The sequence below is a fragment of the Gorilla gorilla genome, chromosome 8, assembly GCF_029281585.2.
Source record: "Gorilla gorilla gorilla isolate KB3781 chromosome 8, NHGRI_mGorGor1-v2.1_pri, whole genome shotgun sequence".
Lineage (NCBI taxonomy): Eukaryota > Metazoa > Chordata > Mammalia > Primates > Hominidae > Gorilla > Gorilla gorilla.
Window position 1 is genome coordinate 125,130,571 of NC_073232.2, and position 19,323 is coordinate 125,149,893.

Below are 19,323 nucleotides of genomic sequence, written 5' to 3' on the forward strand. Positions count from 1 at the left end.
CAGTGGGCGGGGTGTGGTGGCTCACGCCTGTAATCCCAGCACTTTGGGAGGCTGAGGCGGGCTGATCATCAGGTCAGGAGATCAAGACCATCCTGGCCAACATGGTGAAACCCCATCTCTACTAAAAGTACAAAAAATTAGCTGGGCATGGTGGCGGGCACCTAGTCCCAGCTACTCGGGAGGCTGAGGCAGGAGAATCATGTGAACCCAGGAGGTGGAGCTTGCAGTGAGCCGAGATCGCGCCACTGCACTCCAGCCTGGGTGACAGAGCGAGACTCCGTCTCAAAAAAAAAAAAAGAAAAAAGAAATATGGCCAGTGGAACTAAGGAACTGGGTGTTTAATTTTAATAGCCAAATTGTCTACTGGCTACCATATTGAACAGTGGTGATTCTAGAAAGTCTAACTTGGAAGAGACCCAAGATATATTTTGGTTCAGGAAGTCTCACCAGGTGAAGACTCCAGGAGGAATGCAGCCCTGCCAATGCCTTGATTTAGACTTCTGACCTCCAGAACTGTAAGATAATAAGCGTGTATTGTATTAAGCCACTAGTTTTGGTAATTTGTTACAGTGGCAATGGATAGCTAACACAGCTACTGTTGGAAGGGTTGGCTCCTGCTGTCACCAGGATCCAAAGAATTGAGAGAAATGGATGACAGGAGCTTATTTCCTTCAAATTATGTTTGTTTCTTCTGTTGAACAGTGTCCTCCAGCTGCAGGGTCTCTCCTCCCTCAGTAAGTTTTTGACTGTTTTGTGGGATTCCTCTTTGGTAGTTGGAGCAGCCGCTAATCTCCCTTGGTGCTCTAGAGAGCTGACCATCACCCCCTATTTCCCTTTACCTTTTTCCCAAGAGGCCTCAGGCACTTCAAGCAGACCGAATTTCCTAGGATTTGTCTTAATACTCCAGAGTTCTCCTTTAACATCTAACTTTCCCACTCTCTTCTATGTTACCTCTTCCTTCTATCCCCTCAAAAGTCTGACAAGCAAAGCCAGAAACTGAAGCAAGAATGGGAATCAAATTTCTGTTTCCCATCAGGAGCAAGGAGGGTTGCCCTCTGATTCCCAGGATTACAAGAGCCACTGGATCACTCAACCTTTCCCTGTTTCTACAGTTTGAGCAGGCTCTAAAGGCTACATTCTATATGCAGCTCCTTCTTGCTGCCAAGAAAGAAGACCAGGCCCTGACTTCATCTAGAGATCCTCAGGGAACATTCTTTCCTAATCGTCCTGAGAATCTTTCTGATCATCACAGCACCCACCATTCACCATGCCAAATGAGATAACTTAGTTATTCTCTCTTACAAACCCCATGCTTTTGTGTACCCTCATTTATTCATTCTACCATTGAACATTTCCCTAGAGTCTCCTGGGTGCCAGACACTGTGCCTAGTTACTGAAGAAACATATCTCCCATCTGAGGCACCAGGCATATAAGTAAAGAAGAAACCATCTTGGACAGTCAAGCACACACCAGATAGAGTGGAAGAACCACCCAGCTAAGCCCAATCCAAAATGCTGAATCATGAGAAAAAAAATAATAAACTGTTGTTTTAGGCAACTAAGATTTGGGGGTAGTTTTTTACACAACAATAGCTTATTGAAACATTCCCAGACAAAACCGCCACCGTGAGACTTTAGGTCTTGTCTTTTTGTTTCAACAGGCTCTTCCCGGCTTCTTGGCCAGCTCTCCCAATCCCCTCCTTGTCAGTTGCTTGTAGTTCTGTAACTGGCAGCAGTGCTGGGTTCACCTGCCCAACCAGTTCTTTGTGTGGCCAGATGTAATTAATTAACTAGCCATTTCTGGGCCCCAGACTGGAGGTGCCATTGGTCTTCAATCTCCTCCTTTGATGAGGAGCCCTTGAGCTGGACCCATTAAGGGATAGGCAACGATGACTAGGGCAATTCCAGACACAGAACCCCACCCCTGCTGTCAGTTACAGATGACCTGATGACACAGTCCCTGGCAAATGACCCTGGTCAGACCTTGGAGAGCAGAGAAACCTCAAGAGAGACTTCCAGCAAATGGGGAGTCTCATGAGAAACAACAGAAGTGATCATATTTAATATCACAGGCTGGAGACACAGATCATGGCAGTTACAGGAAACCATACGTTTTCTGTGGATAAGGTCTCCTGGCCTATTACCTTATTCAAGAAACAATTCAATTATTCAGTCCAGCAAACATTTGTTAATTCTTGATGACCACAACCAGAAAGGGAAGCCAGAGAAGCAAAAAAGTGATTATGATGCCTTTTGATAGTGTAGAAACAGAAGTACATACGGAGCCCAGAGACTGCCCTGAGGAGGAAGGGAATGATAATTTCTGGGGGTATTCAGGAAGGCCCCCAGGAGGAGGTGACCATTGAGATGGATTTTGAAGGGCAAATAGGAGTTCACTAGCCATAAAGGGTAGGGGGTCATCTTTAATGGTTGGTAGCCATGATTTGTGGGTGGGTCTACCTGGTTGAAAAACAGAGGAGCAAAGGCAACTTTCTACATGCAGTTCCCAACATGCACACATATTGATCTGATGGTGGGGTGAGGCCAGCTTCTGGACCCATGACCAACTTTGGAGGTCATGACACCCACTGAGGTCTTGGCAGGAAGCAGCCTTAGAAGGCACAAGTGCTGGTGGAATCAACCAGTCACAAAGGTTATCAACACTATGTGAGTTTTTGTACATGGTGTAGCAAGACTGAAGGAACCAAGGAAGAACAAATGGAAAACAACACATGCTAAGCTGTTCATCTGCAACTGTTAAGACTCCAAGTGGTGGCAGTGCCAGCTCAGAGCCCTCCACCTGCTGTAGATGTTTCTACATTGTCTTCACACGTGGGCATTCATCCCGCAGTGGGGCTCTCTCTGCCTCAGCCCTGAGGTAAGGTTACAAGTCCTGAGACCCCATTTGTGGAGACGACCCATCTAGGGAGCTGGAGCCTGGGGCAACCTCGCTCCTTCCTCCACAGTGAAATAGACTGAACCTCCAGCACACTGACCAGCACAGGTCTTGAATGATGACTCCTGGTCTAGGGCTGGTCCCTTCTTAGAAAACCCGCCTTTCGATGATGGAGGGCTCTGCCTGGGTATCCATTGGAGGGGGCAGCCCTGAGGAAGGAATTACCCCTTTGAAAAGAGCTAATGTCATTCTTGTCACTTTAAATTAACTCTAGCCAAGAGGGACTGACAGAAACATGGATCTGGGTGAACTATATTTGACTGATATTCTGTCAAATATTGCATGGGGTTGTGATCTGCAACTTTTCCCATCTGCTGCTCCAGTCTGAGTTGCTGAATGCACAATGGCATCATTACCATATTTTGTTCAGATTTCCCTCCATCGGATCAGAGCCTGTGAATGTGAAATGTGCCCACAGAAAAAGGCAGCCCTGGCGAGGTGGGTGCAAGGGCGAGGGTGTCCCTTAGTTCTTCCCAAGGGGAGAGCTGGGAAGGGGTAGGGCTCCCCCGGAAGGCGTCCCGGCCCTCACCCAGGAAGGTGCACATCCTGGAAACAAAAGAGGAAGGTGGTGGATCAGGAGTAAGGAGTGGGATTAAGATCACACAAACCTGCAGCCTTTAGAAACTAGCTTAATCCATTTTCTAAAGAGTTGGGAGGGTTTTTCTCTCCGTGAATATAATACCTTGCACATCTGATCAGCGTTTTTCCCAGAACATTTCAAAGCTCTCTGCAAATACAGCAAAGTCTCCTTAGATTAGAGCACGGCCTATTATTACCTGGCTTTGGAGACACCCCAGGTCAGCGGGTCACCTGGGGCCTTCTGAAATAAGACAATTCCCTACAACAAAAAGCCTGGTGTGATGTGGTTTGTCTAACTAGTGGTTTTCGAACTATGTGAGTCATGGCACCTTTAAAGGAAAAAAAAAAAAAAAAAAGAAACAGCCTGAAGCTCAATTTCTAATTCAGAACAAAGTGAAATTAGGTTAAAGTAAAGGGTAAAGAAGAGGGTGAGGGGGAGCAAAGAGAGGTCCACCTGACACCCCATTCACTAAACCTCCAGGACTCCCAAGACCACAATTTGAAGACTATGGAGGTCACTCCTTCCCCAACCAGAAGCAGATTTTCTGTGAAGTTAATGAAACTTAAGTTTCTGCAGAGCACCTTCTGTTCCTAGGTACCTCTTCCAAGACTTGGAACTTAATTTTATTTCTCTTATTTTGTGTTGTTTTTAAAATGAGGGGCCCCCAAATCATATAAGTGTCACAAAAGACCAGCTACATAATTTGGGCAGCCAAGTGCAAAATAAAAACGTGGGGCCCTTTGTTCAAAAACAACTAAAACTTTGAAGATAGCAACACCAGCGCCTTCTTGGCACAGGGCCCTGTGCAACTGTGCAGGTGGCATGTCCATGAAGCCGACCCTGATTTCATATGCTACGAAACCTGGATCTGCCCCTTTCCCCAACTTTCCAAAGAAATGCCAGTTGATTCAAATAAACCTCAGCCTCTCCTGAGAATTCTCTTATGTCCTAGTGTGTCAGATTAGTCCACCTTGCAGCACCTGAGACTGAAGCTCCTCCCAAGACAGAGGCGCGTGCTTCCTTCCGAACTCTGCTTTCACATGGGAGATTGGCTTTAAGACGAAGGCCTGCATTTGCAAACAGAAACTATAGCAGACACATAAAATCCATTGTATTTTCAGGCATTCAGATTGGAGCAGAACTTAAGAGAGTGTGTGGGGTGATCCTAAAAGTCTCAGAGCATTTGACTGAATCATTTCAAGGTGCTCCTTCAGAGCCTGGGCCACATGCATTCCTTTTCTGGGTCGCCTGTGATATTAGGGCAATGATAATGATTGAAAACGTGTCTGTTGAGTGAACATAGCCTCTCTTCCAACTAGACAATGTGCTCATGGCACATTGACATGATATGTGTCATACTCATGGTAGTTGACAAACCTTCATATGCTTCTTCCCCTGCCCAGAAAGATCTTTCTAGTACCTCCTTCAATCGAGATTCTGTCTACACGCTGAACCCCTGTGGAAGTGGCACCTTCAGGCAGCCCTGCCTTTGAGATGAAATAGGCTGCTCTGTTTGGGAAGTAAGGGGTGCCCCTTCCTCAGGGGTGTTTGGGTTAAGGCTGGACATCAATTAGTGAGCACACCCAGCAAAGTCCACCCAGGAGAAAGAAACCAGAAAGTATTGAAAACAGAGGGATGTGAGCGCAGGAATTGGTTTTTGCAGGAGATGGAAGAGCTGAGAAGCCATACAGGGACTTCTGAACTTCTGAAGCTTCTGAACTAGGGAGAGGCATTTGAACTTGAGTACTTTAGGGAAACTTTCCAGCCCTGGGAGGGGCACTTGACAGGAACACTCTTTACTTTCCACCACACTTCATATGATAATGGCCATAGGAAGACTGTTTCTCAACCTCAGTGAAATTATACTGAAAAATCTTTCCATTGAATATTTAATATCCCACCAGGTTAATTTTTATTTATAACTAAAGAGAATGTTGTGTTTTCTGACTTGCAGATTCACTTCCTTTTATGAGACAAAAGAAAAAAATAAAATGAAAATGAGAATTATATAACCAATCATGTTTCCTTTTTTGCCTTAGCTACCAGGAAGCTCTAAGCTAAATTTGAAACTTCCCAGATTTTTAATTATATACCATCCCATTTTATATTTCTTTAAATTCACAATTTTTAAGTTAATATTCTCATGGATTAAATATGTTATAATATAAGACACCTCAAATACTTCTGAGTAGATAAAGTATACTGTGGCTTCTTTTAAATTTTAGATGATTCCAATGATTCCTACACCTCTAATTCTTCCCCATGTTTGGTCCCTATCTGCTCCCCTTCCCCCACAAAACTTCCTACTGATTTGTCATTTTCCCACGTTGAGAAAGCCACAGGCCCTCCCCACTTCTCCATGGCACTCTCTTGCTCTTAAATTATTGCTGTATCTCTTTCACTTCCCAATTCTCTGCCCTCTTTGGAGATTTCCTCTCCAGCAGGGCATGAACCCTTTCTAAGCAGTGCCAGCATCACGGGGCCCACTAAAGAGGAAGCCGCAAGTCTGGACAGAGAAGTGAAGCCTCCTGAGGTGGGGGTTGGCACGTGGGCATTATTGGCAGCCCTTCTGGGCTTTGGGTCACTGACCTGTGCCACTCACCTTTTGTGACCAATGGATGTCTATGGTGCATATCTGCTTCGCAGTGCAGTGTCCCTTCCTTTGCTCTTGGTAACAGCACCCCAGTTTTCCTCTGGGGATTGCTCCTCTCCCATTGCATTCAGTCTGGATAGGACTGTCTTTCTTGGTTTTGTTTTGTTTTGTTTGTTTTTTGAGACAGTCTTGCTCTGTCACCAGGCTGGAGTGCAGTGGCACAATCTCAGCTCACTGCAACCTCCACCTCCCAGGTTCAAGCAATTCCTCTGCCTCAGCCTCCCGAGTAAGTGGGAGTACAGGCACACACCACCACACCCAGCAAATTTTTTTTTTAATTGTATTTTAGTAGAGATGGGGTTTCACCATTTTGACCAGGCTGGTCTCGAACTCCAGACCTCATGATCCACCTGCCTTGGCTTCCCAAAGTGCTGGGATTACAGGCATGAGCCACCGCGCCCGGCCAGGGCTGTCTTTCAAAGTGCCATGTTCTCCTTGTCCAAGGTACAGCCAGGCAACCTGGCCAAATCCATAAGACTCACTCTTCCAGGGGGGTAAATTCTGAATGGGGTGACAAGTTAAAGCTCACTATTTTGCCTGCAATCTCCAGTGACCATGACTGTGAGCTCCTACTACCTCCAACCCCAGAACTGCCCACATCCTTGTCCTTGCAAGACCTGCTTGCTCAGCTTTTTCTTGAGTCTTTAAGAATGAGTTTCTGTTGCTTGCAGCCATCAAACTCCAAGTGATGCAGGGTCTGATAGTGGGCAAGGTGTGTAGCCTCTTTGAGCCCTGGATTCTGCATTTATATAATGGAGATACCAGGACATACCTCATGAGGCGAGGGGCAAGGTGCTTAGTCCATCATGTGTGTTTCACAAATATTTCACCCTTTCTTCCTTGCCCTGCTGAACAAGTGACCTTCAAAAGGTAATGGAATGTACCCACATTCCACAGGTGGCCAGTGGCAAACATCAATGGTCAAGTCTCCTGAGACCTCATGTTGTTCTTCAAGACCTCTCTGCTTTTCAAGCATTTCCTTGAGTCACACAGATGGGTGAGCAGTGTTTTATCCATTTCAATGGAGGAAAAGTGAAATTTATTTAAAAATAAAAACAAAACTTGCCAAAAACTCATCATAAGGAACAAAAGCAACAGATTCTCCAGCTGTGGCCCTTTACCAAAATCTCTGGCCCAAGCTTCTACACAGCAAAGCTGCTACACTCTGTGGACTCCTCTCTCCATCAGACTGCCACTGATTTTGTTTTAGAAGCATACGTAGGAAGAGCCTTGGCTTTGAGGGACCTGCCGCCTCCCCTGTGACTCTGTATTGGTAAGCACAGAAGATCCTCAGATCCTCCGAGAAGTTCTCAGCAGACATCCTCAGCTCCAGGCCTCCCTTCTTCTCCACCCTGCTCAGCATGAACCTAGAGCTGGAGGCAGCTAGCCATGTCTGGCTGCCTCCCTGGGTCCTCATATGATACTGAGCCAGGTCTCCAGGGAACGCTGTTCACATGGACAGAGTCTGAACTCAGTAGTGATGCTCCTGAGCCCACAGTGGGCTCCACAGGAAACACACCGGCTATTCCAAAGGCCTGCTGGCCACAAAGCCTTCTAACAATAATAAGTACTAGCAGTATCACTGCTGTTTATTGCTTCCTGTCAGGTGGGAACTAAGTCCAGTAGCCCAAGTTCAGTAGCTGTGTTTTACAAATGCAGAAACAGGCTTAGAACAATTAAGAAACTTGATCAAGACCACACAATTATTAAGGGATAGAGTCAAGAATTTCATTCAGGTCTCCCTAACTCCAAAGCCTGTGCTCTTAACCACTATAGATGTCTCTAATGCTTCAGAGGGGAGGGCCACCATGACCCCCACTTACAGTCACCAGCTGGGCCCCGGCCGCCCAGAGATCATGCAGAGTGAACAGAACTGATTTCCAGCTCTGCTGTTCCATGGCTGTGTGACTTTCGACCGTCTCATTTCCCCTCTGTTTCTCAGTTCCCTCTTATGAAAGATGGAGGACACTATACCTGCCATGCCTCAGTGGGACAAGATCATCTATAATGTTCTGCATGGAAGCACCATGAAAGGCATTACCAGCTTGAAGAAAACCAGTGTCTGGAATGAGGCGACACCAGTATGTAGGGAGAGCAATCGGGAAGCGATAAGAAGGAGATTCACTAGGGGTCTGCTGGGCCGCCTACTGCAGAGAACGCCTCTAGAATCCTGCACTCCCGTCTTCCTTCCTGCAGCTCAAAGCTGGCCCACCCTGGAGATGGTACCAGCTGGGGCTCTCCTTCCGGGCCTCAGTGAGGGAGGGGAAGGAGCCAAGAATGGGTCAGTAACCACAGGATTCTTTGAGTTCACAGAGAGTCTGCCTGCTGTGGGCCTCCAAAGAGTTCTGCCGGTTCTTCCCAAGTCAGCTTGGGCTTAAAGTCCTTCCTGCACCAACTGGGAAGGAGCTGGAGAAGCTCCACCTGGGATGGGAAGCTCGACCTGGGATGGGAAGCTCGACCCGGGATGGGAAGCTCGACCCAGGATGGGAAGCCTACTTTGTGTTGAACTTCCTATTTTGTCACTCTCTGCAGGCCCAATGACCAGAGAATTTTCTCTGCCCTTTCTGGCAAGATTAGTGGCTTCCCCTCACCCACTCTACCCCCACCTCCTCATTACAGAACAAAGGAACCTGGCTTCTTCCCGCCAGTCCAGAGAGGGTTCCTAATTGGCTTTCCATTAAAGAGAAAATAGACTACTGTTTCCACCTCATTATTTATGAGCCTTTCTGGAAGTGCATTTCCATGCACTCTGGGATTACTCACGCCCATTTTGCTTGGCCATATTTTATGATCTGTTTTATTTATTCAGGGCCGCTATTGGGTACTCACATCTGAAACCAATTAAAAACCAAGAAATAGGAAAAATCAAATAAACACCTGGAGATGTCCAAATGCAAAGTCTTCCTGAAGCCTGCTTTTGGTGGGACTGGCATAGCCATGCCACCAATATAGGCCATTGGAAGTGGAGCTTGCTCTCCTAGCAATATTAGGTAACACGGCCACACAAAATGGCAGCCCACAGATGCACAGACCTCCTGCCCACAGAGCTGGGGCTGAAGTTGCCTGGTTCGTGGCTTCCCCTGAGGTCTCCCTGTGCAGGGCAAGGGTATTACTTATTCATTTTTGTATCCTCCTTTCAGCCTGGCACATAGTAGGAAATCAATAACTCTTTGCTCAGCCTTGTTCTCATAGACACCATGCTTGCTGTGAGTGCACCTGTGGACACACTGTCTCAAGAGTTTAAAAGGACAATATGGAGAACCATCTCTATGAATTCTGGAGTGGTTTGCCTTTCATAAACAGTGATTTCAGCTCACTCTGGATGGATTCCTAGGGCTAAACACACTCCCTTTCAATCTCAGGAAAGCAGCTACCAAGCCTGGTTTTCCTAGAATCAGACAGTCTCACCTTCTGAAACCCTGCGCTCAGCCAGGTACAGATGGGGGTGCCATGGAAAAGAAAGCAGGCACTCCCATCTTTTTCAGGGGAGCCTGAGACCATTCACACATCTGCAAAGGGTTTGCTTTGGAGTCTGTGTGCATGGACAGCTCACCCTGCCTCTTGCTTTTCCACATAAAATGTGCAGAAGCCCCCCTTTCATCTCACCTGCCCTCACCCATCTCCAACTTCAATCTCTGCCAGAATTAAAGGCTCCTCTCTGTCCATTTCCCACCTCCACCCTGGAGAGGCAGCACGTTGCTTGGTGGTCTCTGTCCTGAAGCCAATGCCACACCCCTCCCATTCCTCTCCTTAGGCTGAGCTGGGTGTGTGGACAGTGTGGACAAGGACAGGAGCAAGTGGGAGCGGGAGCACCTGCGGGGCAGGCAGATGGGTGGGGGGTGAAAGGCAGCACATGGCAGGACTTTGCAGGGCTTCTGTTGGGATTGAAGAAAATAATAATACACACCACATCTGTTACTTTTTTTCTCTCTCTAGGATATCTATGATGCTTATTGTAATTAGATTTTATACACATACACACACACACACACATTTGGGGATGGAAGTGGGCCCCTGAATTCTTAGGGATCATGCTGTTTATAGACTTATCTCTCCCAATCTCCAGCCTCCCCTAGTAATTTATATAAGTCCTCTGTATTAGTCAGTGTTCTCCAGAGAAATAGAACCAATTGGATCTATCTAGCTAGCTATACACACATAGACAGAGAGAAAGGAAGAGAGAGACAGAGACAGTATGGGAATTGGCTCACAAAATTATGGATGCAAAGAAGTCCCATGATCTGCTGTCTGCAACCTGGAGAACCAAAGAAGCTGGTGGTATCATTCAGTTCAAGTCTAAAGACCAAGTCCGAAGGCCTGAGGACAGGGGAGCAGATAGTGTAAGTCCTGATCTAAGTCCAAAGGCCCAACAACGAGGAGTACCAATGTTCAAGGGCAGGAAGAGATGGATGTCCCAGCTCAAATAGAAAGAGTGAATTCACTTTTCCTCTGCCTTTTCATTCTACCCGGGCCATCACTGGCTTAGATGATGCCTGCCCACATTGGTGAGGGCAATCTTCTTTACTGGGTCTACTGATTCAAATGCTAATCTCTTCCACTCCCTCACAGACATACCCAGAAATAGTATTACCAGCTATCTGGGCATCCCTTAGCCCATGCAAGTTGACACATAAAATTAACCACCATAACTATCCTTCCTTCCTTCCTTCCTTCCTTCCTTCCTTCATTTGTTCATCAATCAGCCAACCATGTGTTGAATGCCTCTATTGGAAGGCACTGGCTGCACACCTGATATAAGCTACCCCGTTGTTAGCTGCCAGCCTGTGCCTTCTCTTGAGATAATGCATTTCACAGGCTTACTCTTCACTTTGAATGTAAGAACTATGAAAGTCATCAACTCTTGAGACAGGAAAGGAACTAGGAAACTGACACACTCTATTTGTCCACAAACCACTGCTTCCAAATTTGAGGTCTGTTCTCCTATCTCTTGGTCACATTCTGGCAAACATGATCACTTCTTGCTGCCACAAATGTCTGGCCTGATGCTTCCAAATATGCAATGCAAAGTTACCCAATCTCCCTGTCCCCTTTCTTCATCAGCACATGGGGACTGATAGTACGGTGAAGATCCATGCAGCAAATAGGCAGGTGACTGGGGGGAGTGGAGAGGAAAATGCCCACACAGCCACAGACAGCTTCCCACTCAGAGAAAGGTCTAGAGTTTGGCAATGTCAAGGTGGCTGAGTGAACCTGAATTACTCTGTGTGCCCAATATTGGCCCCCTGGGGAAGGCTAAGGATCCCTTCTCAGATTAATGTTTTTAAACAGATAAAACAAAATCCTAAGATGAGTAAGCCAACTATATTAGAATACAGTTATCAAAATATTTTTAAAACTGCAATAGAGTAATTTATGTGCTACTTTTTTTTTTTTTTTTTTTTTGAGACAGTCTCGCTCTGTTGCCCAGGCTGTAGTGCAGTGGCACAATCTCGGCTCACTGCAACCTCTGCCTCCCAGGTTCAAGTGATTTTCCTGCCTCAGCCTCCCGAGTAGCTGGGATTACAGGCATGCACCACCACGCTCGGCTAATTTTTGTATTTTTAGTAGAGACGGGGTTTTTCCATGTTGAACAGGATGATCTCAAACTCCTAACCTCTGGTAATCCACCCACCTCGGCCTCCCAAAGTGCTGGGATTACATGAGCCATCACACCCGGCCCTTTTTTTTTTTTTTTTTTTTTTTTCAGACAGAGTCTCGCTCTGTTACCTGTCGCCCAGGCTGAAGAGCAGTGGAGTGATCTCGGCTCACTGCAACCTATGCCTCCCAGGTTGAAGAGATTCTCGTGCCTCAGCCTCCCAAGTAGCTGAGACTACAGGTGCCCACGACCACGCTTGGCTAAGGTGAGCAGATCACTTGAGGCCAGGAGTTCCAGACCAGCCTGGCCAACATGGTGAAACCCCATCTCTACTAAAAATACAAAAATTAGCTGGCCATGGTGGCAGGTGCCAGTAATCCCAGCTCCTCGGGAGGCTGAGGCAGGAGAATGGCTTGAACCTAGGAGGTGGAGGTTACAGTGAGTTTAGATAGTGCCACTGTACTCCTGCCTGGGCTACAGAGTGAGACTGTGTCTCAAAAAAAAATAAAAAGAGGAGGGGGCTTTGGATATCCACAGGTCATGGAGTACAGGGGTCCGGAGATGATCTCATCTAGATCTCAGGGTCCTGGGACCCCTGCACATTGGGAGGCGGCATCTAGAAGGGTCACAGGGCCTTTGGCAGAAGAGAAAGTAGGTCATTCATGGCTCTGATGTCCAGGGGTCTGCAGAACAGCCATTCTGGTAACCCCCTTACTTCTCACTTGCTTTTTCCACAACACACAACCCTTCCCTGGGGTTCAGGCATCCAGAAAACAGGTGTGGCCTTCCCGGGGTGTGGGGTGCTCCCATCACCATATCTAAGTGTTTGGCCCCTTCAGAAATCTGAGTGAGAGACTGGCTCCTGGCAGTTGTCAGCCCAGGGGCTGGTTGCTGAGGAAGTTCTAATGAGAATCCAGCCAATGAACCCCCTTTGCCCTGCCCTGCCTCCAGCAAGCCCGCGCTTCCTCACACTGTCTTCCCCATGCTGTTTTGTAAGTTTTCTTCCTAATCTCAACCTCAATTCCTTTTTCCCATTCTTCTGAATGTTAAAGTCATGACCTTTGCAGTTTATGGGCCACCAGAGACTGAACTAAATGTGTTAGCTCAGAGTCCAAACAAGTAATAGCCAGCCAATTAAATTAATAATCCATACCGTTACAATGTTTAACCACGGCTGTTTCCTCAGCGGTCTGTTTAAATCACAGCCAAGGCCTGACCCATTAAAATGAATAACTGGAATTATGAGAAACTCCATTTAATAAACACAGCGAGGAACGCAGCACAATTGGGCATGAAATATTTATTACCACTTGAAGCAGAGAGCTGTTTGGGACTTTCAGATGGGATTAATGAATGTGTTTTAATTTCTGACTCACAAGGTGGGAGGTGGGGCTGGAACCAGGAGTCCTTTGGTAGATTCCTAGAAAAATCATCTCACCTTATATTATCACACTGTGATGGGGCTACTTGTTTATGTGTGGGCCTCCTTCAATCCACAGTAATCATGATCCTACAGGGACCTAGTACTTGCTTAGCAAATGTTACTGGATGGATGTACAGATGGATGGATGGATGGATGGATGGATGGATGGATGGATGATCAGACGGATGGATGGATGGATGGACAAATGGATAGATAGATGGATGAATGGACTAATTATAGTAAAATCCTTTTGACATTTTAGTATCTGCACTTCAGTGATATAGAACATATAAAACACAGCGCAGTGCCTGACACGTTCAAGTCCTGCAGTCAATAACAACTGTCATTACAATTAGGAGAGCAAGATCTCATTAATTTACTAGAAAATCAATTCTCACATTTGGCAACTCTTTGGGAGTTTCAGAGCTGCCCCAGGACCCAAGTTCCCACCCTGACTGGCCCGTTTATCTTTATGTGCACTTGGGAGCCTGATTTGCATTAGAGGTTTTTATTTTACTGTTTTTGGCTTTTCTCAGAGTTGCTCCCTTCTCTGTTTTCCCAAAGCTCAATGTCTTATCCCTGCATTTGCCCCAGCATGTCCCTGTTCTCCCTGGTATGGCTACATTTCACAGGGTCTGTTTCCTTTTCCCAGACAATGTCAGCTCTGAAGTTTTGATAGCGGGTTTAGAAAATGTGGTTGCTGTAATGATAGCCCTTAGCAAGTTTTGTAAGCGCAGTGATTATTGGGGATCTCTGAACAAGATAACTGAGCCTTTTCTATAGGAGAGCCCCAAATGGGAACAAGATGGCTCAACTCTGCCAAAACTTGCTTTCCAGAGAAAGGGGAAAGCAGGCAACCCAAGCTGTGTGCTGATGGAGCACCTTTGACATTGTAAGGTCTGGTTGCGGGGGTGGGGAACAGGAGGGAAAAGAGCCACAGGAAGGCTTAGCTTTGGTTTTCCCTTTTGAGAACCAGTGGGCATCTCTTGGAGACTACAGAAATTCCGCTCAGATTCAGTCATCACATTTGCAGGTCTGGAATTCAATGTATTAATAAATACAAGGCGGGCAAAGGGCAGTCTCATTTTGGATAGGGAGACACTTGAAACTAAAACCAGAAAGAGGAATGCACTTTATAAAGGAGGGTAGGTCTCTGTGTTTGGAGATGGTGTTGCAGATTTTTTTTCTTTCACTGAGGAAAAGATGGATCTAACTACATGGAGATTGATGGGATCTTGCCACCTCCCTACTAAATTCAAAAGCCCGCCATGGTCCCAAAGAAGAGGAGTGTCACCAGGGGCCTACATGGCCTCACGGGATGTGGCATGGGGAGTTTGCCTGGTCCAAAGAGACTTTCAAGACATTGGAACTTCAAAGGGCTCTGTCTATCTGGCAGTCTGCAGATATGATATCAGCATTAGTATCTGTTACTTCTATTTCTTTAATCCTTGAGGATGGATTTGACACATGGCTGCGTTGGAATCATGTGTTTTCCTACATGGTGGAGGAGCCTTATATGGAATAAGAGAGCTCCAGCCTTCCTGGTAGAAGGCTTCAGAATTACATAAAGACAGAAGGTAGAGCTGCTTCTGTATCACCCATCCCTGCCCTACTAGATTGTACGTTCCTACAGGGTAAGACTATGTCTTATTCATGTTTGTATCCCCCACTGTGACTTGCATAGTAGCTGATGTCCTGTAGGTTCTCAGCAAATGTTTGTGGAAAGTAAAAGCCCCCATTCGTGGGGGCTGTGTGCTATCCTGAGCTCCGTGCTAAGTTCTTTGCATGTTCCCTCTCATGTACTGTTTCCAACCACACTAAGGCTCTCTCTTATCCCCCATGTTATGGATGAGGCCACTGAAACAAAAGAGATTCAGCCCTTGTCCAAGATCATCTAGATAACAAGGAATTTGATAATAAGGAATTTGAACCCTCGTCTATAATATTCCTAAGCCTTTGCTTTCATTGCTGTGCCATTTGTCTGCAAGAGTTAAACTCACACACAACTTAACCAAGCACAGAAACAGACAGAGTCTGAGCAAGGCTGTGAGGGTGAGGTTGCAGAGAGAGGAGGTGGAAGAGATTCTGGCAGCATAGGCTTGTCTCTCTCTTATGGCTTTCTCTTTCACATCTCTTACCCAAAGCATAGTTGAGTTTTCTCCAGTGCTTTGTGCCCACCAAGCACATTGTTACTAACAGATAGTTCCATCCCTCAAACCTCTTAATGCATCCATGAGGTGTGGCAAGAAGGCCAAGAGTAGAAAGCAGGAGGCATGGGTTCTTGGCCTGGCTCTGCCAGTGATGTGTGGTATAAACTTGGGCAAGCCACCTGGGCCCAGCTTACCTGACAGTACTCTGAGGGAGTTGGATTAGCTGATCTTCATCTCTCTTCTATAATTCCTCAGATAGGCCATCATCACATTAAATGCCTTCTCCTAGCCAATCTGGCTTACTCTTTGAGGGTCAGAAGATGGTGACTGAGGGGCTTATGACAGTTTCTGTGCCTGTCTACAGGATCCAGGAGCCCAGGTCTGGCTATGTAAGTAAGAGACCAGACAATGGTACATGAACATCAAGTGAACACAGAGTGAGGTCAGGCCACTCTGGGACTTACCGAGGTCTGCCCTGACCAATAGCCACCAAGTTCCTATGTACTTTAGCACTCTGGTTTTTGGTTTCACCTGTATATTGAGGATGATAAAGCCTGTGCTACTTTCTTCCAGGACTATAAGAGGGACTAAATAATATCACAGATGCTTTAAAGGTTGGAATGTGCCAGGCACGGTGGCTCATGCCTGTAATCCCAGCACTTTGGGAGGCCAAGGTGGGTGGATAACCTGAGGTCAGGAGTTCGAGACCAGCCTGGCCAATATGGCAAAACCCTGTCTTTACTAAAAGTACAAAAATTAGCCAGGCGTGATGGCGGGCACCTGTAATCCCAGCTACTCAGGAGGCTGAGGCAGGAGAATTGCTTGAACCCAGGAGGTGGAGGTTGTAGTGAGCTGAGATGGTGCCATTGCACTCCAGCCTAGTCAACAAGAGCAAGACTCCATCTCAAAAAAAAAAAAAAAGAAAAGAAAAGAAAAGTTGGAATGTACTAAACAAATGTGAACAATTAAATTATTATTTCCTTGATTCCTCTCTGGGAAAGTTGAAATACCTTGATTAAATCAACTGTACCAAGCCCCTTTTAGAAACATAGATGATGATTTTGGTCACATAATATATCAATCATTGGATTTTCTCTTTTGGATCTAATCAGAGCCGAGAGCTCATCAATTCAGCTTAGATATTTATCCAAACAAAGGTCAACTTTTAAACCACAGTAGTTTTCTAAAAAGTCCATCAATGAAGAATGTGCTTAAATAACTTAAGGTCCATTCATATCATGGAATAATACTAAGTACTAAATAATACTAAATATTAAATAATACTAAAGTGAAAAGTCAAATTGTTTTATATATATATGTATTTTATATATATACATATATATATATATATATATATATGTATGTATTGGTCTTTTCTCACATTGCTAATAAAGACATACCTAAGACTGGATAATTTATAAAGGAAAGAAGTTTAATTGAGTCACAGTTCCACATTGGCTGAGAAGGCCTCACAATCATGGTGGAAGGCAAATGAGGAACAAAGTCACGTTTTACATGGCAGCAGGCAAAGAGACCGTGGGCAGGGGAACTGCCCTCTATAAAACCATCAGATCTCATGAGACTTATTCACTATCATGAGAACAGCACAGGAAAAATCCACCCCCATGATTCAATTACCTCCCACCAGGTCCCTCCCATGACACATGGGAATTACGGGAGCTACAATTCAACATGAGATTTGGGTGAAGACACAACCATATCAATATCTATTGTACAATCCCATTTGAAAAATATATAAATATATATCTATGAGGAAGCATGTGTGTGTGTGGTTACGTGTACTCAGGAAAACATAATAAAAAGTCTGGAAAAAAATGTACTCATGAAAACATAATACAAAGTCTGGAAAAAACTGTTAACTGTGGTTACCTCTGGAGAAGAGTGTAGGACAGTGGTGATAAAGAAAGTGTTTTCTTTTTCCACATTGTATTTTGTATACTTCTAAAACTCTAGCTCTTTTTTTTTTTACAATAAAGATATATTACTTTTATAATTAAGGTGTTTTTTAAATGACCTAGAAAGGTAGGAGAAGAGACTCAGAGTGAGTCCTGACAGAATTGTTCGGGTCCTAAGGGACCTTGGCAGGGAATGCTGGTTAACCCTTGATATCCTTCTCCCCACCTCCCCACTGTCTTCCATAGAACCTCAATTTTACATTTCCCAGGCTCCCTTGCAGCTAGGTGTGGTCATGTGATAAGTTCTGGCCAAAGGGAAGTGAGCAGAAATGATTTGCTAACAGTCAGTCCGTGGCCTTAAAGGGAAGGGGCTCTGGCCCAATTCAGCCTCCACATGTAACCTTGAAATCTTTAGGCCAAGATGGCTACATTAGAGAGAAATACACTTCTATCTTGTTTAAGCCTCTGTTATTTTAGATCCTTGTTTCAGCAGCTGAAACTTTATGCAATCCTATACAGAAAACTAGAAATTAATTAGTAAATATTAAGGAGTGTGCCCAGCCTCTGCCACTCCTTAAAGGGACGAAAAGAAACATGAGACTCATTTCTTCTGCCCAAGGGGCTCAAAACCTAGCAGATAAGGCAAGTCTGATTCACTTTTTCTAATTGTGCAGGAGAGTTTATCAGAGGCTAACTTGTGTGCCAGACACAGGAAGGTCTTCATTTCAATGCAGTGCATTACATGAGTCCTGCCCTGTTTTATCAAAGGATGAGAAGTTGGTCATACAAAATATAAGGTGAAAAAAAGAGACCATCCAAACAGAAGAAAGAGATGGACAATAGGAAAAGACTTTTGGGTCCAATACCTTGGCAGGATGAGTTTTGTTGGTAAAAATAAACAAATAAATAAATAATGGCAGGGCCTAATGACCAAGGAGTGGGAAGAGGGAGTCCCTCTAGCTGTTGCTGAGTCCTTCCTTGTGCCTTCTATAGCCACTGCAAGTTAAATATCAAGCTGCATATACTTACAAATGCACCCAAATGTCCATCAAACACCTATGTGAATTGCTTGCTCTAGACTGCGCATCAGTCTTTATCCGAGGAGCCCTACCTTTAGTGAGAAATAGTATTTAAAGACCGTAATCTGGGCTCTCTTTGTTGCTGAATTGGTTGCTGTTTCTTAATGTTTAAGTGGAAAGTGCTGAAAAATATTTTTTTAAGGGAAACTACATCATGAGTTTAAACAAACAATCCAATTCTAATTCTACTGGGCTTTTACTTAATTGATTTTATATACGTATTTCTTTTATGATGAAAATCTTGATTCCTAAAGAGCACCAACATAATTACTTATTTTGAACACGTAAAATAGTATCAAAATAACATCAATATTAATGCTAACAATATGATTTTAAAGGTACAAAATGAGAGTGGATCATCGTCATATCAGCAAATGGCTATCAAAGACTTCTGTAATTGTGTCAGAGGACATAGAACTAACCAAAAGTGGCTCCCCACTCACCAAAGGTGGAGAAATCTGCACAGTAAAATAATAACTGCTTTAAATCAAAGCACAACAAATATGTTCCAATCCATGAGTTCACAATGATACTTTTCTTTAAAACTCTCGTAGTTAATTATTAGAGATGGCTAGGGACCAAATTCATTTTCTGAAGACTGACAAGTAAGGAAAGAATCAAGTATTTACCTGCCCTACTGTCATGAACTATGTTTCAGAAAAATCAAATAATTGATGTGGGAAAGTTCTTTTTTATACAAGATTCTCAGCTAATCAGTGCGAAAGAGTGACAAAATTAGAATAACACCATTTTACAACCTCTAATGAAATAATGGATCCAGGGCTGGGCATGGTGGCTCATGCCTGTAATCCCAGAACTTTGGGAGGCCAAGGTGGGTGGATCACTTGAGGTCAGGAGTTCGAGACTGGCCTGACCAACATGCTGAAACCCCGTCTCTACTAAAAATACAAAATTAGCTGAGCATGGTGGTGCACGCCTGTAATCCCAGCTACTTGGGAGGCTGAGGCAG

The 19,323-nt window shown here is 45.0% G+C and overlaps 1 protein-coding gene across 3 annotated transcripts in view; it reads left to right on the plus strand.

The window, feature by feature from the left end:
- The window catches only part of VTI1A (vesicle transport through interaction with t-SNAREs 1A), a 505,013-nt gene that overhangs the window by 399,609 nt on the left and 86,081 nt on the right, over positions 1-19,323 (plus strand). Inside the window, exon 9 of one of the 3 annotated variants that reach the window (XM_063710516.1) lies at positions 7,087-8,921. The exons of the other annotated variants lie outside the window; for them this stretch is intronic. Coding sequence (XP_063566586.1) covers positions 7,087-7,123 — 37 coding nt within the window. The 3' untranslated portion in view covers positions 7,124-8,921. Of the gene's footprint in view, positions 1-7,086; positions 8,922-19,323 lie in introns of those variants that run through there. 3 annotated transcript variants of the gene reach the window in all.